At 40.4% G+C, this 23,491-nt stretch overlaps 2 protein-coding genes across 2 annotated transcripts in view; one reads left to right on the top strand and one right to left on the bottom strand.

Annotated features, from left to right (window-relative positions):
• OTOG (otogelin) overlaps positions 1-9,510 on the bottom strand; it is a 92,620-nt gene extending 83,110 nt beyond the window's left edge. Inside the window, exons 1-6 of the mRNA XM_030950341.1 lie at positions 9,424-9,510; positions 9,266-9,326; positions 9,115-9,169; positions 7,845-7,935; positions 555-647; positions 176-330 (exon numbers count right to left, since the gene is read on the bottom strand). Of these exons, the coding sequence (XP_030806201.1) occupies positions 176-330; positions 555-647; positions 7,845-7,935; positions 9,115-9,169; positions 9,266-9,326; positions 9,424-9,475 (507 nt within the window). The 5' untranslated portion in view covers positions 9,476-9,510. The remainder of the gene's footprint in view (positions 1-175; positions 331-554; positions 648-7,844; positions 7,936-9,114; positions 9,170-9,265; positions 9,327-9,423) is intronic.
• Positions 9,511-12,717: 3,207 nt separating this feature from the next.
• Positions 12,718-23,491, top strand: part of USH1C (USH1 protein network component harmonin) — a 45,438-nt gene continuing 34,664 nt past the window's right edge. The window contains exons 1-4 of the mRNA XM_030949536.1: positions 12,718-12,765; positions 16,967-17,034; positions 19,014-19,157; positions 19,647-19,785. Of these exons, the coding sequence (XP_030805396.1) occupies positions 12,730-12,765; positions 16,967-17,034; positions 19,014-19,157; positions 19,647-19,785 (387 nt within the window). The 5' untranslated portion in view covers positions 12,718-12,729. The remainder of the gene's footprint in view (positions 12,766-16,966; positions 17,035-19,013; positions 19,158-19,646; positions 19,786-23,491) is intronic.

Here is a 23,491-nt window from a genome sequence, read left to right as displayed (position 1 = left end):
GCTGTTTACATTCTATGCTATCGTAACACGTATCCCACATCATGTTAAAATCACATCTAGATTACATTTTACAACCCCCTATTATTATCTCAAGTTATTTTTAATCTGCTAAAATTAATACATTATTAGCATGTTCAGCAACAGTTCAAAATAAGGTAGAAGTGCCATTCCCTACCTGTATGGAAAAGCTCTGCTCATCCAATTCAGCGTGTCTCACAAGGGCATATGTGGATTTCCCAGAAAAGTAATAATAGAGTCCATCAAAAGTTTCAAAATTATACTGGCCCCATGTCCTGCATATGTGATCTCTTTCAGCACCTGTGTTATACACTAACAAAAGGAGATTCACTTGAGACACAGCGCTGGTTTTTTGATACACGCAGGAGCTGAGATGGGGCAGTGCACACAACATGCTGTGAAATAGAATGACATGAAAGAAAGGAGAGAGAAAGTGCTACAGCATGAAGGGAGGCTTTAGGCAGAGAGTAGTCATTGTAGCTGTGGGAACATGAGTGCAAGCCCAGAAACCCAGTCAGATTTCCCTCTTTACACACCTGTCTGGCATTGCGGCCCCGTCGCATTAAACCGACTGCAGTTGCACAGCTCCCTGTACACACATTCACCTCCATTAAAACATGCAAGTGAATCTGAATGGAAAAAAACACAAGGCACATCAAAAATAAATTCTGATAGTTTTCGTTCTTAAGACCCAGTTTTCCCAATGAATATAACTCTGAGAATGACAGGAGTTGCTAACGTAGCAATAAAGTGTCCTGGAGAACCTAACAGGCCCACAAAAATGAAACAGTGTGAAGGCTTTAACCCAAGTTACACAGCCAGATTAATGAACCTATTGCACCTTTAGAGAAGCCAAATCAAAATGCCTGTGACATCTGTTAGTCTGACATGTTTTCAGCCCCCTAAGCAACAACTAGAGGGAGTGAACAAGTACAGCACCACAAAGAAGCCGAGAGCCTACATCCACACACAAGTGACACCCTGTGGGTAAGCTCTGCCAGGAGGAGAGCAAGCTACCTTACAAATAGACATGTTCTGATCCCAGCTGTGTATCTTCACCTGCCTGCCCTCCTTCCATCTCACAGCTTCCAAGTACACCATCCACAAGCACTTTTCATCAAGACACAGAACCCTGACTTGCAAAGACACGTTTGGGTTTGGGCTTGGGGGAGGAAGCTGTTCTTTTGGTTTGGGTTTTTTTAAATTTCAATTTTCCCTGTGAAGATCCCTATCAAAATATGACAAAAGTTTTCACAGTCTAAAGAAAAAGCAGAAACAAAGTTGCCTGTTACTAAATTTAAATTTCATTATTAAATCTTCTAAAAATTGTGATCCATTTACTTATTTTGCTAGCATTTGCTCCTATAAAGTTTGTTTAGGAAAGGATTTTCATTTTAATAATTTGCTATTTAGCAATCATAAAAATTTTTTTAGAATACAAACTGACATTGCTTTTGTTGCAGAAAGCAGAAAAGTTGCTCAGAAGAAACTGTTTCAGGAAGATACAAACTGAAGGCTTGGCTTTCTTTTCTTTATCTTTACAAATACATTATTCTTGAAAAAATAATCCTAGAATGGTTTGGGTTGGAAGGCACCTTAAAGATCATCTTGTTCCAACCCCACTGGACCAGGTCTCTCAAAGCCCCATCCCACCTGGCCTTGAACACTTCCAAGGATGGGGCATCCACACCTCTGAGCAACCTATTCTAATGTCTCACCACCCGTATAGTCAATAATTTCTTAATAATACCTTTAAATAATATCTTATCTAAATTTACTCCCTTCCAACTTCAAGATATTACCATTTCCATTTGCAATCACATTATAAACATGAAGTAATTATCTGAAGATTTTCAAAATATCCAAACAATTAATTTTGATTTCCTTGCTTTCAACAAGCAGCCTCCCACCCTCCAAATTATAATAATAAAAAAAAATAAAAAAAGGAGGAAAAAAAAAAGGCCATGCTCATAAGGACAAGGCAGGTATACAAAGTAAAAGGCAATGCTTCTTTGCCTGCTAGCCCAACTATCCTGCTCCTTTCCCTGCCTGGCCAGTGTCAGGTCAATAAAAAATAAAGCAAGCACCGTGCAGAAAGGTCCCTACTCACCCTGACTGAGCCATCTCATTTACATGCTCACAGTGACCAATCTTGTCAATAATGCAAAAGCCTGTTCCTCTTGTCAAGAGAGGCAGACATTGATCTCTTTCATCTTGAGTGTTGCGAGACCTGTGTAACCAGAGCTCTGGTCTCTGTTCTTTGCTTCTCTAGGATTGCGCCCTGTTGCCTGTCTGGTTACAATAATGTGCAATTAGGCTGCAAGTCATGTTCCTCTGAGCTGTAGAGGAAGTTAGCCCCCTTTTGATGTTTCAGGTTGAATGATTCCTCTCTAAGCATGGCTCAGGTGACCTGCTTCAAGACATGTTTGTTCAGATTGTGCAAACAGTCACCTGACCTGGGGACCCTTGCTGTCACTGTGAAGGATCTCCCTGGGTCTCTTTAGAGAGAAAGGGTGTTAGCAAACCTGAATCAAAAAAACAAATTACTCAGTAATGAGCATCTTCTTCTATATGAAGATCTCTTGTCTGTATGTGTATGATTCTGAGAAAATATGATCTCAGCTGCAGAATTTGTTTACATCCCTTTTTACATCATTGTTAAGCGTCTTTCCTTACACTGCATAGAACACCTGTGTGTGCAAACATTAGTTATCATTAAGCAGGCAATGAGGGAAGCAGCATTGTTTCCGATCACATTTAGTGCTCCTACTACTGTAAATGTGGCCCCCTTTAATCATCCCATTCTGATCCATTAACACAGAAATACTTCCTAAGGTATTCAGAAAAAATATCCTGTAACAAAGGTTTCATTCTAATCTTTGTCATTAAAGGAATATGAGCTCTCCAAATAAGCTAACCCATATGACCACCACAAAAGTTTATCTTGCCCCTAGAAATGTGAGAAACATTTTCATACTTGCAGAAAGGGAAAAGACATCTAGACTAACTGATAGTTAAAATTAGGAAAACTTACAGAAGAATATTTTGTCCTCCATTAACCTGAAAGCGACACCTATTAAAAACTCCTCAGCTCCTCTTTCCCCTTTGACATTATGCCAGTTGAGAGCACTGGGTTGGAATCTGAAACTGAAAACTGGTGAGAATTTTCTAGCAGAAAATAGTAGGCCTAAGTGGCCTCACATGATTTGACTCACATAAGTAATAATGGCATTTCTAACCAGTGTTGCCACTAGCACCTGAAGATCACCCTGATAAACCCACCATTACTGTGATAAAGCAACTAGCATCAAATTCCTTCTTTATCAAATAAGATGAAGACTTGGGATCATCTTGTAACACAGGTCTAAATTCTTCTCTGCTGTTCTCAGCTTAAAGACTCCAACCCCCTGTAATTACTGACTAGGCTGCTGCCCCATGGGTAGGGTTATTTTAGTCCCTTGAGCACATGGGCCTCCTTTTCAGTTCATCCCACTTTGAAAGTCTTCTATGAGCAGTAGCAGAACCTTGAGCCCATTATTTATCAGAGCCTCTGAAAAAGTGTGACTGTAATCCAGCCCACATCAGTTCTAGGAGTTCTACAGAGCAGTGTCCAAGCTCCACACTGAGACATTCCTTAGCAGCATCATGACAGCTGTTCAAAGGCATCTTGCATCTTCACCAAAATACACATTTATGTTGAAATAATATTATTGATGCAATGTATTTTGTGGCTTTGCATCTCTGATATGGTGCACACTTAAGCTTTGTCTGCTTTCTTACATTACTTCTTCTCCAATAAATACTTAAAATCTCTTGAATTTATTTCAGTTCCAGTTCAACTCTATGTCCTGTTCATCCATGATTTGGTCTTCTGATACAACATGCTCATTTAGGAATAAAATTTATATAGTGTGGAGCCATTCAGCATGAAGTGAGATAGTCACTAAAGAAATGCTCTCCTTTTGGAGCACAAGGAGGTAACTGCAAAGAAACTTTCTCTATGTATTCCACACAAAAGATAACTTACTAAATGAAAGTGACATCTAAAACAAAACTTTCTCACTTTCATTCAAGAAAACATCCATTTTGAAACATTTGATTTTTGCTTTCACTATCACGTGAATACAATTGCTTGAGCTCAGGTCTGACCTCACAGTAATACACCATTATCACCTGTACACTACTAATTCTTGAAGATTGGTGCCCGACTGATACCATTCTATGAGTATTTTTCTGTAAAACATTAAGTACTTCCTAGTGCTATTGCTTTTTCTACTATTTAACACAGAGCATGAAAAAAAAATAGCTCAATGCAAAATAGTAGACACAGATTTCCTGCCAGGGTATTCATTACTAGATTCAGATGGACAGAAAACTAAGTATGAAAGATTAATTTTGAGATCTGAAGTGGTAAGTTGCTGAAGCAAGATACATACAAGATTGAGCCCATGCCTTCAGTTCTTACGATTCTGCCTAGACATCGACTTTGACCCAAGCAGCTTTAGAAATTTGAGGTCACTTTCAGAAACAGAGGAATTATATTTTTCAGAATTCTTTAAAAATTGCACATTTTTAAAGTAGCTATGCAAGATTTGAAGAGTAGTTCAGTTGAAAAGTCTGACAATAATCACAGTACTAAAATAACTATTTAAAAATCAACAAATTTCATTCTTGAATAGAAAGGTGAAAAAGCAAAGCAGATAAGGATAAGAATTTGCAAGAAACTTAAATTAGATCTAGAGCCACACATAAAAGAGTAGAATATGTACAAATATGTAATATTTGAATTTTGCTGTCAACTTCCTTGAAATTCTAAATTTTGTAACTCTGAATAGTTTCCACTGCACGTTTCTCTAGGCGCAAATTTTCAGGTGTTCCTTCAGCTGTGGGAGAATTAATACAATAAGTATTTCCTGCAATCTTTTATACCCTTCAACTTCACAGTCTTTGAGAGCACCTGCCTGCAGTGGCACAGGTTTTCCCTGGCACCCAGGCTTCAGCAGGATGCAATTTTACAGGATGTAAAATTTTCCTCTCTGGGATTCTGAGGTGAATGAGATTTTAACACTTCAATTTTAAGGGCCTTCCAGTTAGCTGCATATTTTCTGTTCTGGTACACTTCCTGAAATCAGGTCTCAAGCACACATTGTAAGGGATAAACATCTCCTGTGACTTCCATGACTTAAGCCTGCTACAGCATTTCAATACAAGAAAATCTGTAATGCTTAGAATGTTAGAAATCCTCAGCAGTAGCCTGAAGACTTCCAAAATAATTTGGTTTCCCTGTTCCAGGTTCTTAATATGCTTTAGCTCACAAGTTTCCTGTTTGAGGCTTAGGGCTTTAAAAAAAAAAAAGTTTGTTATTTTTTAAATTTTGCATGAATAAGATTTGTGTGGAAGGAAGTTAAAAGTTGAACAGCTACATAAACTACATGTTAACTTCAATTATTCTGATACACATTTCAAATCCTATGTTCCCTGGCTACAAGAAACTAACACAGAACTTTTCTCTTAGCATTTGCTTGTGCTACAGCAAATTTTTTGTTCCATTGACAGATAAGTCACAACGTCACTTTCTGAAATGCTTTCAATTGACTAATATAACACAAAGGTAAAGAGATCTCTTGGCAAAAGTTATTCCACATAAAACACATTGGTTTATCTTTTTATACATTTACAGAATGCAAGAAAAACTGGTATTGCAGGAAGAAATTACTGAAATATAATTTCATTATAATCACAGTTCTACAAGGATTTCAAAGAATAATTTTCTTAGACACATCGCTAAAGTAGAGAAAGCAGCTGACAGCCTACCTGGCTGTTTTGGTTTGGGTTTTGTTGTCACATTAGTTCAGGTTTGTAAACAAAGGTTTATTATTTCATATATACCCAGGTGTCTGCAAATCCCATTCCATGGGCAGAGTTATCACAGTTCTCATCTCTCTTTAAATTGGAGAAACCAAAAGGAAAACTATTTTTCTAAGTATTAGGAGCACTGTACAAAACAGATCAGGTTATTCTTTTGTTTTTTAATACATCTTTCACACACAGACAATAGACCCCAATTGCCACATGCTTTACTGTGATTTTAAAAGGAAACTTCCAAGCCCATGCACTCCACTGTTTAAAAGAGTTTAATAATGCTGATTTTATTTGCCTTCAAGTATGAGCAATCACTGATAATTTTTAAGGTGTGTGTTCAACAACATTGCCTTTCCAAAACAAATACATCAGAAATGGAAAACCCACACTAAATAGTTTTGCCTCACAGAAAGGCAAATTAGAAAGAAAACAAAAACTTTATACTGATGCATCTACAGAGAGCAAAAAAACCTAATTCTTGCCATCATAACTGCATCCTCCTCTAGAATCTGGGCCATGTGATGAGTTAGCATGAAACATTTTATTCTCCCTAGCTCCACATTTCTTCTACCATTTATTAAATATTAGGGCTATTTAAGAAGCAATAAGCTTGCACGTAAACCCCTGGCAAAAGCTCTTTAATAGAAGTCTTGCCAAGGGTCTATGTGCATAGTTTTTATTGCACGCTTAAACAGTAACACATCTCAGAAGCTTTTTTCCAGATCTGAAGCAAAAATGAAAATCTACTAGTTTTAATTAAAGAAATTTTCACTAGGCAAAGACTAAACCCAGGGAAGCAAACAATTATTATGACAACAAATTTCTCAACATGATCTGCTTATTTTATCTTTGTCAGTTGCTTTATTTAGTATAAAAAAAAGGCAAAACAACTTCTTGGTCAATAAGATGGTACAAGCCTCAAAAACAGAGGAAGTTTTATCAGTATAGAATTCTAGGTTTCTAAAGCAATTTTATCATACAATAGCTATGATTTTTTTTCATATACTGGAGAGATATTCATAGGTTATAATTTTTATTTGATCAATATTATGCTTCCCTAAACTCTATCATTCCTCCATGTTCAGCTACACACTTCCAAAAGGTTCTGAAAACAGTGTGCACTGAAGACATTAAAAGCTTTTGGAGATGACACAATTCTAGTCACAATTTATGAGTCCATTCCACACATCATCTTGCCTTTGGGGCTATAAAGCTATGGGATGCAAATTGAGACTATTCACTATAATGTAGGTCCCACATCCAATGCAATCAGGCTGACTGCAGAGAAACTAGAGAGTCTGCAAAACTAACTAAAATTACACTGAGTTATTTTGCCTCATTCTTCTCCTTTGTACAAGGCAAGCATGACACTGACCCTTCTCAGAATTAACACAGAAAAACTTTACCCTTTAGCAAAGGTATTTTAAGCCTGTCCACTTAACTTCTGAAAATAAGATGAAACAAAAACCCAGATATGCACATTCCTTAAGAAAATGCCCACCACTGCAAGCTGGTTGCCAAAAGGGCCTTAGCCTGCTAACCCATAGATGGTACACACAAAAAGCATCTGCAGGTTACCTCAGCAGAAACAAACAAACACTCTCCAAGCACAAAAAAGGTACAGGACATGCAATTTAATGGTGTCTGAACATCAATCCACATTTTTAGGTATACCACTATAAGAGAAAACTTCCTTTCTGAAAACTCTTTATTATAAAACCTGCAGTTAGGAACAGTCTTTCAAATTATCAAATCAGAACCAGGTGTAAACTTAAAGCTAGGTGAAACTCCATGAAAAATTTCCATACTCCTGTGTACCTTTGAAAACAAACAAGGGAGAGCCTCATTATCATTAAGGCCTCTATTAGCTATTTTAGGATTTTTTTTCTTCCTATGAATGATTAAGCAATGCAGAAAATAAGGGAAAAGAGAAGTCACTTTATGTACAAACATGAATAACTTACTGGGTGGTCCACATTTCATACTGTGAGTTCTCCTGTTCCAGGACAAGGACATTGCTGTAGGTGAAGTGTTATAAACTGCCATTCCAGACTCCTTTCAGGAAGAACAAAGAAATCAGCAGCTATAAACAAGATACCTAAAAGTCTCTTCAGTCAATGAGTAAATTCACCATTTTTAATAAGATCATTGCTTCGTATTGGCTTACTATAAAGTTCTCAAAAAACACCATCATAAAGTAAAAAGTACTCTCTACTCAAGACTCCAATATTTTTTTCTTCTTCCTTCCTCCTAAACATACTCCTTACTGAAGGCTTCTGCTCAGTAGGCTAGCCCAGAAAGACACAAAAAGTTTTTTACTGTATCTTGTATTCTTGGTGGGAGAACCTAAATCCAGGAGCATTCACTATTACTGTTGGTTGATTTGGTTACATGTTTGCAGTTATGTGACATTTTTTCTTTGCTGAGCTTTTCCCAGAAAGAGCAGGGAGAAAGCAGAGAGAAAGTGACTCCCTCTGAGGAGCCAGGAACAAGGACTACAAAGCAATCCTGCCTTTTCCCACCCTCGAACAAGGGAGCGGGAACCACACACCCTAATTACATTTCAGCAACGTGCCATGAGTGACACAGTCGAGTTGCCAAGACAAACCACATCCAAAAAGCTCCGTGCTGAGCTGTAGTGATCCGATAGTGCCAGCTCGTTTACCTCTACCGAGAGGCAAAAAGGCTCCCATAAAGCAATTGTTGACCTCAGACCTCAGCTTTTCCTCGAGCAAGGACACTCTGTACAACACATAACTTCTTGACCAAGCTAAAGCTCTAGATACAATCACAGAACTTTTCTCGCTGTTCTAACACTAAACTTTCATTCAGGATTGACAATCCTCCTGGCTGGGATAAAATACGCATTGGAGGGCAAGTCCTTAAGAATTATCAAGGGGAGAACACCCACTCAAAACATGGATGGTATCACAGCAATGTGCAGGTATATTATTGAGGTGCACATTATTCTGATGACAACCAGAACACGCAACCCTCTATTCTGCACCGCCAGCCCCCTCAGAGAGATCTCCCCGGGCAGCGGCGCTGGGAGCCTGGCACCACCTGAACTCATCAGCCGCCCGAGCCCTGGATGCAGTGTGGTGGATGCTCTCTTTCCGGGGCCTGCCGGGTGGGAAGCTGCCCATCCCAGCGGCCCGGTGTCCCCAGGGAGGTGCCGTGGTACCCGGCCCCGCGGTGCCCGCCCGCCGCTCCTCAGCCCGGCCGCATCCTCACCTGCACCGCCGCGGCCAGGCCGCCCCCGCTCCGGGCTCCCGCCGCGCTGCCTCGGCTGAGGAGGGAGAAAAGAGCAGGTTTAGCTGGGTACGAGCAGCGCAGGCACCCACCCAGCCCGCAAAGCCCCTGCTGTGCCCCGGCCGGCTCTTACCTGGGGAGCGGCAGATCCCCATCGGCCAGGAGCTGCGCCCGGGCACCCCACGGAGACAGGGCTGGAAGGCAAGGGCGGCAGGTTAGCGATGGCCCGGACTGCCCTAGCCACCCTCCCATGACCATAGCATACCATACCCCGGCGGGCAGGACACTCACCTGAGGACAGCCAGGCGCCCAGCAGCGCCCCAAGGAGGAGCCGGGTCTCCATACGGGCGAGCAGCGGCTTCCCGCGGAGCTCCGGCCGCTACCTGCGCCCCGAGCTCATCCCGCCCGGGCGGGCGGGGCGGCCGGGGGCTTTATCCGCCGCCCGCCCCCGCCCCCGGCCCTGCCCTGCCCCGGCACCCACCCCGGACACCGCCCCGGACGCCGCCCCTCGCCCGGCAGCGGGTCCGGCCCCGCTATCGCCGCTCCCGCCCGGCCGTGCCCGGCGCTGACCTCGCCGCCTCCACGCATTCGCTTCCATTTGTCCGCTCTCCGCGGCTTTGGGAGGTTCGTGTGCCCGTGTCTCGGCAGCCGCAGCCGGGACCGCCGCTCTAAGCGCCCACTCCGGGGCCGGCGGAGCCGGGGCTGCTCCCGCAGCTCCCGGGATGGATGAGCACGGACCGAGCGCTCAGCTCCTGCCCGGAGCGGCAAATCTTGTCCGTGCTCAGCACGGAGCAGTGGCCGCACTGAAAGAGGTGTCAGGGCTTGAATAACGGCAGACATAAGTGAGACATACACTGAATGCAGCAGGCAGCTAACGTGTAGGGATGGTTTCTATAGCTTCTGATAACTTTTTTTTTTTACTATAAATTCACACTCTGGAGCTCTCTTTGGACCCTTTTCCATGTTTATTCCTCCTCTTTTTTCTTCCCTTTTTTCACTCTTTATGATTAAATTTGCTTCTTTTCATTATGCTTTTTTTTCCTTTTCTCTCCTCCTATTACTGTTACCTTTGCTGTTATTTTCCCTTTCCCATCTGCTGCTGTCTCTCTCCCCATCATTCTTCAGGTTTGCATATCTTATGACAGAAGCTTTAAAAGCTGCCCATACCAGGTGAGAAACTGTCTCAGACAAAAAAGGGGCCTTTTCTGACTGCTTTGGGAAGTCTGTTAACAGTAAGTCATTAAAAAGATCTCTTTTCTGCCTTTGTAATTTGTCCCTGTGGATTGTGTTTCATTTCTAATGAAATGATGGAAAACTAGTGATGTTTTCACTGAGAATTCTATTCCCTCCTGTAAATGTTGAAGGAAGAATGTGCTTGAAAGAAAAAAAATGTGAGGAATAAAAGATATCCTTTAACTTTGACATAGCCTCTTCCAAATAACCCCAAACTAATTTTTAGAACTATGTGCTAGCCTCAGCCTATATCTGCTCTGAGGGCAGCAAGTGCTTGGCTTGCTTAACTTTCACTGATCCAAGTTACATTAATGGAAGTAGAGAAAGTAGATAAAAGCAACAGGGATCAGATTACACAACACACGCTTTAATGTATTTCTTTGCCTACTAAATGAGCTGCTCACTTTGTTCATTTTCTCTTTGTGTCACAAGTAGCAAACAAGAATTGAAGCTAATTTAGAACCGATTTGGATGCAATTTGATTTCTTCCTAGGAAAGATTTCATTATCTTTCAGTCATAATTGTACCATCTTTTAATACATGGTGCATTTGAAGCAATGAAAACTTCAGAACCATTTAATAAATTTACTGGTTATCCAACTTCCAGTTCTGGAGCATGAGTTAGCTTTGTGGAATTGTTTGCTTTGTATTTACACACAGTAGAGCACAGGAATTCATGTAACAGCAGAATAACAGCCGACCAAGTTTGTCATCCTTCCTGCACTGTGTCCTTTACATGATGATTCGGAGCAGTTTTCACATCACCAAGTGAAGTCAATTTCACAATTCTTTACTACATGGAGGAGTTTCTGACTCCTGGGAAGTTTGTCTGTATTATAAAAACCAGTACTTTCTTTCAAATATCCATAACTTTGAGCTTGGATAAGATCTATTCCTGTAAAGCCTTCTAGAAATGATTGATAGATAATCAATGATTGTTCTAGACTATATGTAAATTTAAAGGCTCGACATGCCTGGGTTCTAATGTGTGCTTTAAATTTTTGTTGTTTCTTTCTTTCTCTTTTCAAATACAAGATAGTTTTGTTTTGCATGTGCATGGCAGGAATTCTGTATCTCTGTATTTAATTCTGTATCTGTGTGGAGAAACTAGCTTTTTGGTATTGTGTGGTACTGGAACTTCGGTTATAGTGATTTATGTATTAGTAGTTGCAATTTTAAGAGAAAATCGTTTTCTGAAAACAACTGTGTTTATTTGTATACAGGCTTAATATGCACTCCTCTCATATTCCTGACACCTGATATGAGAAATGGGTAGCATACATATGGCTTAAATGTTCCAACACAGCAAAACCATCTGAAAGGGCTAAGAGCAGTTTCTAATGAGCCAGTAAAGCTTACAAAAGTTATCACTCAGAAATAATAAAATAGAACACAGAGGGGGTTTATGATAGTATGGATTTTTTTTTTAATCATGCTTTTATATGTATTCATACACGTTTCTACTCGGTTGGAAGGAGGAGAGGTAAGTTATCTGTCCTTAAGTATACCCTGCTCTCTCCGGAGTTACGTGGTTAAAGGTGATTCTGCATGGAGACCAAGAGACTTGGGTGAGCACGTGTCCTCCACTCACTACCCTCCTGATTGAGGAAATCTATGATCTTGAACCACAGTAGGGAAAGTGAGGAAAGAACCAGCTCAAGACAAAAAAGTATGAAAGAGATTAGTCAGAAATAGGTTCCTCTTCAGGTGCACCAAGCTTGATTCTTCTGCAGTTACTCAGAGCAGACACATCAGAGGTTCTATTTGTAAGCAACAACATTGTGGGAAAGGCTGGGGGAAGTCTGGTCTAGACAATGATGCATTAGCTTCACTCTGCTTACCTAAAACCAAAGAAGTTGACATTATTTGCCATACAACAATTTATTGAAGCGATTTTTTTGTTTGTTTGGGCCTAGATTGTTTTTTGTTTGGTTGTTTTGTTTTTAACCCGTGTGTTAATATGCTTTAAAGTTCACATCTTCGTGCTTTCCTTAACTGTTAGCGTTACTGACATTTCACGCATACCTACAAATACAGGCGAGAAATTGGTATGGGAGCTGAGTTCCGTTTGAGGAGAAGAACCAGTTGTACAAATCAGCGCAGGGAGAAGCCCGGGTAGCACACCGCGGGGCAGGGGCCGTGTATGGAAGGATGTTTATTTTCCTTTTACTTCCTCGGCCTTTCCAGCCGCAAACCCCGGGCGGGTGGCGGTGCCCGGCTGCCCGTGCCCTGCGATCTCGGGGATGCCGGAGGCGGCGGCGGCGGGCGCGCCTCTCCCGCCCCGGGGCGCGGCCTCGCCCGCGCAGCCGCCCCGCGCAGCCCGCACCGATCCCGCGCAGCCCGCACCGATCCCGCAGCCGCGCCATGGAGCGCCGCGTCGCCCGAGAGTTCCGGCACAAGGTGAGGCGGCGGGGCCGGCCGGGGCCGCCTCCTCGGCTGGAGCGGAGGCTGCGGGCGGCACAGCCCCCCCCCGGCCGGGCACGGCCCGGCGGTGCCCCGGTGAGCCGCGGGGCAGGGAGGGAGAAGCTCGGGGACTTTGCCCTGCCCTGCCACCGGCGCGGGTGGCAGCCTCCAGAAACGGGACGGGTGTTAAAGCCCTTAGAAAGAGAGGGAGAGAAGAGGATCGTTCCCCAGTGCACGAGCTTTTTCAGGGCTTGGAACAGTTTATTTTGTGTTCAATGCCCCGTTGGAGCCGGTGCTGCTCGGGGCAGGGGCCGGAGTCCAGGCGCTGGCGGTGCCCGCTCAGCCCTGCGCGCACCCCGCGGGGCTCGGCCCGCTCCGGTTCCACCTTAACATTCCCCGGCGCGCTTGTGCGCTCATGTGCAAACACACTTGATACATGGAGCGGCTCGGGCTGCCTGGCATTTTGTCGTTTTGTCATTTATCCGGTTAAATAAGTGCTCGGCAGAGCGCAAAATTGTATGAGCGAAGAACGCTCAAAAAGCTCTAATTAAGGAAAGGAGGAAAATAGTTTACATGTGTAGAAGACGTTTTTGCCAAGCCGTTTAGGACTCTCTCAGGTTAAGGTTTTCTGTAGTGTTTTGTGGGGTTTGTTTTGTTTTGTGAAGAAAGTTGTGGTTGATTTGCTTTTTTCTGGCTTTTTTTGAGGTTTTGTTTTGTTTTGTTTTTATCAGCTAGGACATGCAATTTCCACAAAGTAATGTAATGTTTTATAGAAGTATCTGCCACCTGTAAGGCAATCCATTAACCAAAGGATTGTTAGGATGAATTAGAGGGACTTCAAAAACACTTCTAGATGTCAAATTGGAGTTCAAGAGCATTAAGGCCCTGGATACTCCATAATGATGACTGTAGCCATCTAGCACATTGTTTCTGCCTTGCTCCCTATTACTATATAACTCAACAGTGGGTTGTGCAACATTTCTGTAAAGACTCTTCTTTCTAGGTGGGTGGTTACTGTCTTGAACTTTAAACCTTCTCCCTTTCATTGCTGCTATAATTCATAAATCATTCAAACCCCACCCCTGATAAGGTGAGACGTATTGTCAGTGTTGCTGCAAACAGCTGGGATGCAGGTGTCAGTGACAGCTTTATCTGAGTTAGAAGACAGTGAAATAGGTCTTCTTTTATTTTGCATCATGCTGCTTCTAGTGACCTCTGCAGCACCTATAGTCTTGGATGCTTACTTTCTCTGTGACATACCAGTGAAGATGCTCACTACAAGATCTAAATTTGCTCAGTTAATGGCAGTTATCTTATTTAACTTTTTTTTCTTAGTTTCTTTTTTCTTAGCAATTTTAATCAGTTTCCCTATCAACCAAGCAGCAACGTAAAATATGCTATACATCCAAACCAGTTTTTCCCTTTCCTTCAATAGTTTTCCAAAATCTGTGTAGCTTAAACAGGACTTCATACTCTTCTTTGAAATCTGGCAGATTGGAATAGTGCTAACATATTGCATTATTGTCATCTGAACTTTTTCCACACCAAGAAAGTGCTTTTTCCTCCCCACAGTTTCTATTCCACTGAATAAACTTAGGTAGACTTCTTGACAGACTTCATTTTTTTAATGTATGTAGGTGCAGATTGTGTGATGACTTTTTATTAATTTCTGTAGGGCAATAGAATATAAGAAAATAGAGTCTAGAAACTAATCTCACCCCTAAGGAGTTGCAGCTGGGCCAATTATCAAAGATTAGGAACAGGCCTGACTTTACCAGGCCACAGCTGTAACCAATGAGAAGCAGAGTGCTATAAAAGAGTGGGGTGGCTGGGTGAGAAGGGAGCTGGAGTCAGTTGGCTGCGTTGTGAGGAAGAAAGAGTCAGTGCTCTGAGGAGCTGCCCATGAGAAACACCCAGAAGGTATGAAACTTGTGTGATAATGAGGCAACAGTATGGAACCCCTGCAATAAGATGACAACAAACTTCTATGAAAAACAATGCAATGTATGTAGTGAGAAATGGAGCATAAACAACTCTGTGTTCTAGGGTTATCGATGATACAACTACTATAAAGACTCTTTAAATAATCACTGGAGGGTTGAGAGTGGAAGGGATACCTGGAGGTTGTCTGCCCCAACCACCCCCCCCCATGCTCAGGGCTGTCAAGAGCCAATTGTCCAGGGTTGTGTCTATATGGTTTTTCTAAAATATCCTTGGTTTAAAAAGGAAATCACCTATCCCCTGACTCAACAGTAATTTTCTTGAGAAATAGATACTAAAATACTTCTGTGATCCAAGCTATACCATATCACCACTAATTTATTTTTTTTTAATAGTGGGGGGGATGATATTTTAGGATTTATGAAACTAGAATCAGTTTTTAAAGCTGATAAGTTCAGGTAAAGCATAGGTTTTCAGTAAGATTTAATCCCAAGGAGTTAAAGAATTAGGAAAATGGCATTAGATGCAGGTGGCTATGATGCAGTGATAATTGGTGGAAGAGAAGGCAGAAGAAGGAGAATGACCCATTAGTAGGAATGGCCCAGGATGATTAACTCAGCTGTAGCATTCTGAATATATTAGAAATCACCTGGGTGTTGGGTTGGGTCAGATGAGAAGGAAGTTGCTGGTGTAGGATGAGAAGTGCAGGAGTCAAACAGAAAAACCGAATATTTTGTCAGAAGAAATAGCAGAATTTAGACATAGCCCTCCATTTTCTGAGAGGGAATGAGAATGTATCCACCAGCAAGCATATTAGGAGAAAATTTGAATGTTGTTAATCTTTGCTTTCTTTGTCAGGAAAAAGAGATTATGATGGTTTTGCCCTTTGCTGTGTAGGGTTGATGCACTTAAACATTTAATGTTCTTTGTGAGACACTGCTCATACAGTATCTTAGCTGGCATTGGGGATTGAGCTCTGTATTTAACCTGTTAGGGAAGTGAAAAATGGATGCTGGAATTAGTTTTACCTGGAGTTTTACATTTACAATTAGCCTTGCCTCGAGTCTTTGCAGAGTATTGCTGAAGTTTTGATTGCAAACATTTTATTTCCCTTTAAGACAGACTTTATGCTATGTGTTTTGAAATTCACAGTGAATAAATGGTATTCCCTGGTATAACTGTAACACAGTCTTGACCTGCATGTAGCTTCCTGGCCTTTAGGTGTTTTGAAAGTGTCTTTTTCCAGAGGAGACAAGTAACAGAAAACCACCTGAATACGAAGTCTTGCTGGCTTTAGAGAGCCAGGAGGTACAAGTAATAGAAAACCACTGGTATGTGAAGACTTGCTGGCTTTAGACGGCCAAGTGGGACAAAAGGAATATGAAGCATGTATTTAGTTTAGAACATAATACAAACCATTGCAAACCTGGAAAGAAAGGGCCTTTCTTTAAGTATGCAAATTGCTTCTCAGTCTTCACGTCACAGTAATATTACCCTTTAGGTCAGATGTAAATTGCTTTCCTAAACATCAGGCTTGTCCAGATGTATAACTGGTGTGATGTGACCTCTCACTACAAGTAGGATTAGTAGGGGTCTCACTATCACTGAATATAAATTGAACTCCTCATGTAAGAATTTGGGTTTGGTTTTCTTTTGCTTTCATTTACTGTAATTATCCAAGAGCGGGCATAGTAATATGACACTGGTTTAAGTAAAGGTACTATTAGTGGGGGAGGAAAGAATAACTAGCAAGTTCTATCAGTTAAGAGCTGGAGCAAAGAGGAACAGAGGTATAGCAGTTTGCATAATGCTATAAGTGAGCTCCTGAAATCGCTGGTTTGGACGACAGCACAGAGATTGTATCTCAGCGCGGTAGTTTTATCTGTGACAGCATGTGCTACATTAATGAGTGGCCAAAAAGGTTTCTGAAGACATTTATTCAACAGTACAGTGATTATCAGGTAAGACAAATATGATATTACTGTAATAATACTACTGCTGAGAGGAAATCTAGTATACAGAATATATCAGGATTTGCCACCTTGTCTAATTGTTGCTATACTAATTGTAGAAAGTCTCATTGTAAGTGTGACACTGTGAGGTAATGCTCTGTTGCAAAAACATGTTTATCTTTAAAAAAATTCTTTTTCCTTAATGAAACTTTTGCTCTACAGCTTAAGAATCTGTGAGAGTCTCTCATGTTCAGCATTTGGGGCTATTAAGTCAGAGATTAATGATAGTGTCCTTGGGTTTTCAGGTCAATCTATTAATTGACAATGAAGCGGAGAAGGATTACCTTTATGACGTGCTGCGGATGTACCACCAGTAAGATCTAGCTTTATATATCTTGGTGTGGAATTTTACTAATATTTTTAAATTTGAAGAATTAATATTCATGATTATTTAAATAGTCTTTCTATGTGCTACTAGAAAAGTAATTGAAATAAAAGGTTTTTGGTCTGTTTAATGAAATCTTGTGGTTTCGCAGCATAACCTGCAGGCAAAGATGGAGCATGTCTGTAATCACTTATAAAACTACTTTGGTTTTATGACTTGGCAGTTTTTTAGAACAGTTTGGTGGATTCATATCTGGGGGTGTGTGGAGGGAGGCTCCTGCATGATAAAACTCTTCTTAGGAAACAGGAAGAGAGCGTTAATAATGTTCATTAATATTTCCAAATAGTGCTTATTTGTTTGATACGAAGCTTTTGCTGACATCACTTTTCAAAGATTTTTTGCTAACTTTTCAGATAAAAACTTTGCAACTGTCCTTCACAAATCTGGAAAAATATAGTCTTGGAATTTGTTTGGCATGTTTAATGTCTCTGGCTTATGCCAACACAATGGTAAAAATTTGGAAAGGTGATAGGCCTATTACCAACCCTTTTGCTGAACTGATTTAAACCACAGTTGCCTCAGACTTGTTTTGTTGCAAATGACATCAGCCCATGACCCATTGTTTTTCAGAAAAGATGAGAATGTATTTTCCACTAATCATAGACAAGTGGCTCTCATAGACACTGTTTCCATTCACATTGTAATTAAAAGGTTCTTAGTTGAGAAGTGTATATGTTTCCATCTGATGTTTGTAGTTATGGGAGTATTCAGCTGCATATCTGATTCAGTTTCACTCAGGTCTGTCTAATTGCTTTTCCATTCATAAAGACTGTTGTTTGGAAAGCCAGTTGGTTCAGCAGGTCTGAATTATTTAAACTCTTCTTGCAGTTACAAAATTAACAATGCATACGGCAACTTTTCTTCAATTTCCACAACTGCAATGTCTTGGACAAAATTTTCAATATCTCTGCGAACATATAATGATGATGTATCACTTCCTGGGAATACATTATGAAATATCCCAGGGCAAAAATATGTGTGCTTGCTGTTGGAGTTAGCACTTAATTTCTGCTTCACTGTGAATAGTACTTCCAGAAGTATTTGACCTCTAATCCTATATAGGTATTACTGATCTGTATTTTCAATGCCCATACCTCAGAAATATTGCATCCCAGGAAATGTAAATTTAAAGAAAGGGAACAGTAAATAATACAGAAAAAGTTGAACTGAATGTTTATAGGAATAGCTCCACTGAACCTTAGCTGTTCCTCCACTCCTGCAGCTGTATAACAAAGTATATTTTGTAGACTATAACCATCTCAGTGCTGACAATTTCAAGGAGACCGCTTTGCTTAGCTCTCATGAAAAAAATGTTTACAACAGTTTAACTTCTGTAGGTTTTCTGGATTAGTTAATCACCCTTCAAATTTCATTTTGAACAAAAACTGGAACTTAAAGTCTTTGCTCTAGCTGCTGAATATTGTGGGTTTTTTTCTTATTTTTTGTCCTGGACTGAAACAATTTGTCAGTCCTCTAAGTTCAGGAAAGGAAGGAGCTTGTAGCCTATATTTACTTACAAGGATCCCTAGCTAATAAGGAAACAAAAATCCATTAGGCAGGTGGGTCTAATCTGGAAAGTTATTTTCAAATGGTTCCATAAATCTTGTAGGCACTCTGAGAATGAAGTTGGAGATGTCATCTATAAACGTGATGTGCATGACCTTAAAATATCAAGTGGATGTATAGAAGACTTCACATGTTTTGAAGCAAGTGTTCTTTATTTACAGAAGGTTTGCTTTCTCAGGGACTATTTTGCTGTCATCAAACCAATGTCTGCATAAATATCTTTTTTGATAGCTTGAAAGGACATGCAAATATTGAAGCCATGTGCACAACAACTTATAAAAACTGAGCTTTTTGTTGGTGTGCTGTTTACCTGTGTTTGTTTTGTCACTGTGTTTTTGCAGGTCTATGAATCTCCCAGTGCTTGTGGGGGACCTAAAACTGGTGATTAATGAACCAAGCAGGTTGCCTCTGTTCGATGCTATCCGCCCACTCATCCCATTAAAACACCAGGTGGAATATGATCAGCTTACACCCAAACGATCACGGTGAGACAATGCAGAACAACAAAACAATGCAGTTAACTTATATAAAAAAACAGAAATACTGAGTTTACTGAGGTAAATTCAGGGTAAGATATTGTTCATCTGTGTAGAGTTGGGCGTAGTTATTTTACTTTTGCTATATTTGCTAGAAGTACAGCTGTGTGTACTGTACTTAAATTGTTTTCCAAGTGCTTTAATCTAGTAAAAGCAGGTAAAGGAGCCAAAAACAATATTTTCTCATTTTTCTTGAATTTAATAATAAAAAAAAATCTTATAGCTCTAACCCTCTAAAAGCAGATTCAGTGATTGCAAATATCTTTTCATATGAATTAACTTGATGGTTTTAGTTAACACACATCCCTCCAAATTTCAGTAAACTTGCTTTTTATGGCTAAATTATGTAAGTGAAAAATAATGTCTAACTTTCATATGCAACATTATTGAGACAAGGTGTTATGCAGCTGAACACTCAAGTGTTTTCCATTTTTGCAGAAAGCTGAAAGAGGTGAGATTGGATCGATTGAATCCCGAAGGGCTCGGATTAAGTGTAAGAGGTGGAGTGGAATTCAGCTGTGGCCTCTTCATCTCCCAGTTAGTTAAAGGGGGACAGGCTGACAATGCTGGACTTCAGGTAAGAAAATTCTATTCCTGTTAGATGCTAAGGGTTGTCCCTTAACATTTAGAAATTGATTTTGCTAAGATGCTCTTTGTCTCTTCCAGTAGAATTCCTAAGATATGTGAAGTAATGCCATGGTAAATACCATTATACCAGTGGTGATCAAGTCATTAAAAATGTTCATTTTGCTGCTTTTAATGATATGTAAACTTTTCTTTTTTTTCTTGTTTGGGATATGCTAATTTTTGAAGGTTAAAGGTTTTTCTGTAATGCTTATACTTCATGAGTAGCAACAGTTAGATATATGTAAGCAGATGGAAAGAAAGATTTCTACACTGTAGAAGAGTGCTTTAAGTTGCTAAGTTCTGATGAAATGTAGAACAGAACATATAAATACTAAAAGTGTTAATTCCATCTTGCACAGATATCATTTGTGCAATGAAATGCTTACTTGAAGTTTATGTATTAATTGTGGGGGTTTTGGTTTATGCAATAAAAAAAGAACATATTTTTCACCATTCCCGGTGTCCTCTGTACTGCATAGAATTGCACTTTCTGTGGTTGAATTTTGGATACATGAACTTGCCAGCAAGGTTGGCAAAAATAATTATATGTAGAAACACTGCAATACTTATGCAATTTGCATTAATGAAGTTTTGGGTGTTTAGTTTCTTTTGGAATGTGGCATTGCTTAGTGAAGAGAGAAGTGAGAAATTGCTGTGGCAAATGTCTGCATCTTTCTATCAGACTTTGAATCTGATAAGGTGTACTAAAGGTCTGAATTTCTGACTGGAAAGGCTAATGTAATATATATCTAATATGCCTGGCTACTTTTAATTTGTCAAGTCTGAATATTTGCTGTAAGTATTGATGGCTAATGATTGTGTTTAACACTAGTACAAAATACATTAGGCTAGCACGATTCATTACAGTGTTTAATTAAGCTAGCATGTTTTTGTAGATATGCTTTAGTATTACCTCACAAGTATCTTAGATGAAAAAATAAAAATAAATATCTGTCTCAACAAGGCAGTCAAAGTTACGTTTCCCTGTTTGTGTCACTCATGCTGAAAGCTTTCTAAAATTTAAACTGTTCCTCTTTCTGTTTGCATGCATGTGCATGCCCTTCTGTTTGTGCATTCATACCTATATATCCCATCCAGAATCACCTTTGAATTGGTTCCATCTTCTGTCAGCCTGCTCTGCACAGGTGCATGATTGGCATGCATGACAGGTGCATCCAGGGGGATGCTTTACAAACCCCTTGGAACAAAACCACAAGTTCTGTGTGCAGTTAGAGCTGAGAGGATGTTGTAGCTCAGCACAAACCTTGTGCTCCATGAGTCCTCAACCTAATTTAAGCATGGGATTTCCAATGGGCAACTGCAGAAGAGGACATTGATGCACCCTCTCAGTTTGCACTGCAAAAGTTCATGTGCCTCATCTTCTCCATTGCACAGCAAGAATGGGAAGTGTAGACAAGGGAGTTGTTACTGGGCTGTGGTGAGCTCAATAGGAGAGATTGCCTCTGCTTCCTTCCTCAACTGCTGGAAACTTGAGAGAAGGATCAAGACCAGTCCCTTATTTGGCTTGTTTACAAACATCTTCTGGAAAATATTGGAAGGCATCAATGATACTGATCAATAAAGGGCTTACTAGCCACTGCCTGAAATACATTCCGATACATTGGTGTTAAGCCTGTGTTGCAGTTCTGCTTCTCTGCTTGTTTCAGACTAACTTTTTGACATGATCACTGCATAAGGAGTGACGTTCATCTGTTGTGCTCTTATTAGGATGTCAGTTGTCCTGCTTTCTCTGTACACAAAAAGGCCCCTTGGCTTTCTGTGGCCAAGGTCATTGTTGGACGTGTTGGTGTCAGTGAGGGGGACTGTAAGGGATCTTTGGGCTGGAGTGTACAAACTCTATTGCAACTCAGAACATTGTTAGGATTTAGCTGACAAAGTAGGGACAATAAGGGGAAAGAATGCCTGAGACTGATTCTGAATTTGTTAGGATTAGATTATATGAATTCATATGGGCAGATGGTGCTTTGCAGTTCCTCTAACTGCCTGGCTTCTGGTTTTTGATATGTGGTGTTAAAGCTCAGCCTAAAGTGCCTGAATAATAGGTGGCACTAGGCACTTTCTGAACCTCACTGAATAACAAGACCTGACAGGCAGCCCATTGTTCTAAATTGCTGTCTCACAGTAAAGCCAACTGCTTCTGAAATTTCAGCTGCCTGATTTATTTAACAAAATCTCTACACATTTTCAATCCCAAAAATGCAGTCTGAGAAAGGTATAATGATTTTCTATTATACCATCAGTTTTACATCCTGCAGCTTTTAAAATTTCCAGTTCAAATTGCATGTTTTCTCCTTGAGGTGCTTTCCAAGTTACATTAAAATGACCAAATAATAGTGAAGGTTCTCTGTGGCACTTGTAGGTTTGACCCTTTTTTGACTACAGTTTCTCTAAAAGGCACGAGTATTTTGTCCTTCCATTAAGAAATGGACTTCATCTCTCTCCCCCACAGCTTTTTGATACTTGTGTGTGAGGATTCTGCTGAATACAAAGAGATTGGTGTGAATGATGAAAGTGGAAGCAGTATACAAAATGGGAAATTTGAAACAGTTGATGTTATTATATGAAGCCCTTCAATTTCCTAGAAGCACTAAATATTATATTTCTCATGTTAAAAGTTAGAAATAATAGGCATTTTACTTGAGAAAAGTTAGGTTTGCATCTTTTTTCTAAAAAGTCTGTCATCTCTGTTGGATAGGGAAAGGGGAAACTGTGATATAATACCAAAATAATTGTTACTGTTCTACTCTGCTCAGTCCCACAGACTTTTATCTCTACAGCTCTGATTCATTAGCTTGGTATACAGTGATACCTGTACAAAAGTAACAAAATACATGAAAACAGCTATTAATTACTCCAATATTAGATACCATTGTTCAGGAAAAGCTGTTCAAGTATCCTAAAGAGAAGCAGTTTGCTGTATGTCTATAGATCTTCTGTAGCTCAGCCTAGATTGGGTTATTTGTAAAGTAACTTCCGTCATTGTCTGTCAGCGATACAAATGTCATTAGGTTGAGTGAAGAGTGTTGAGTTTCAGAAATGACAGTCTAGTAAAGGAGAGTGTTAAAAATATCTGTATGGCAAAACTCTTTCCCATACTGGAGGGAAAATAAAATATGTTCTTGTGTGCATTTATTATTTTGCAAGTGCCTCTTGGGGAAATGAGAACAGGTTTGACTCAGTGAATGCTGACATCCTCAGAACAATGTGAGTTCTGCTGGTGCAGAAACCCCAGGATGACACTGTCATTTGCAGCCCTGGAACTGGGGGTTTCTGTGTGTTGAGGCATGGCAGCCAATAGCAGCATGATAGGTTACTCTTTAGAAGGGTCAGGTTTGTGTAAACCCAAGCTCCATGCTCTGATAGAGTCTGCGTGATGTGGAAGATGTGAGTAAAGGGGGAGATCTTGAACTAAAAGCAAACCAAACAGAAAGCCCACCCTCCCCTTTTGCCACATATGTAAAATCAGCAGAAGATGGATAAGGGTGGATGGACGTGGTTTTGGATGTTTGGAACAGTTGGTTAAGCGAGTGACAGCAAGAGCTGTCAGGGATGTAACTATAAACTGCAGACCTCATGTGCTCTGCTTGTCTGATTCTGTATTTTACCACAGGTTCTATGTTCAAAGGCCTTTATTA

The sequence above is a fragment of the Camarhynchus parvulus genome, chromosome 5 (genome assembly GCF_901933205.1).
Source record: "Camarhynchus parvulus chromosome 5, STF_HiC, whole genome shotgun sequence".
NCBI classification, from domain to species: Eukaryota; Metazoa; Chordata; class Aves; order Passeriformes; family Thraupidae; genus Camarhynchus; species Camarhynchus parvulus.
The sequence above is the reverse complement of the archived record's forward strand: the minus strand, read 5'-3'. Positions and strand labels throughout refer to the sequence as shown.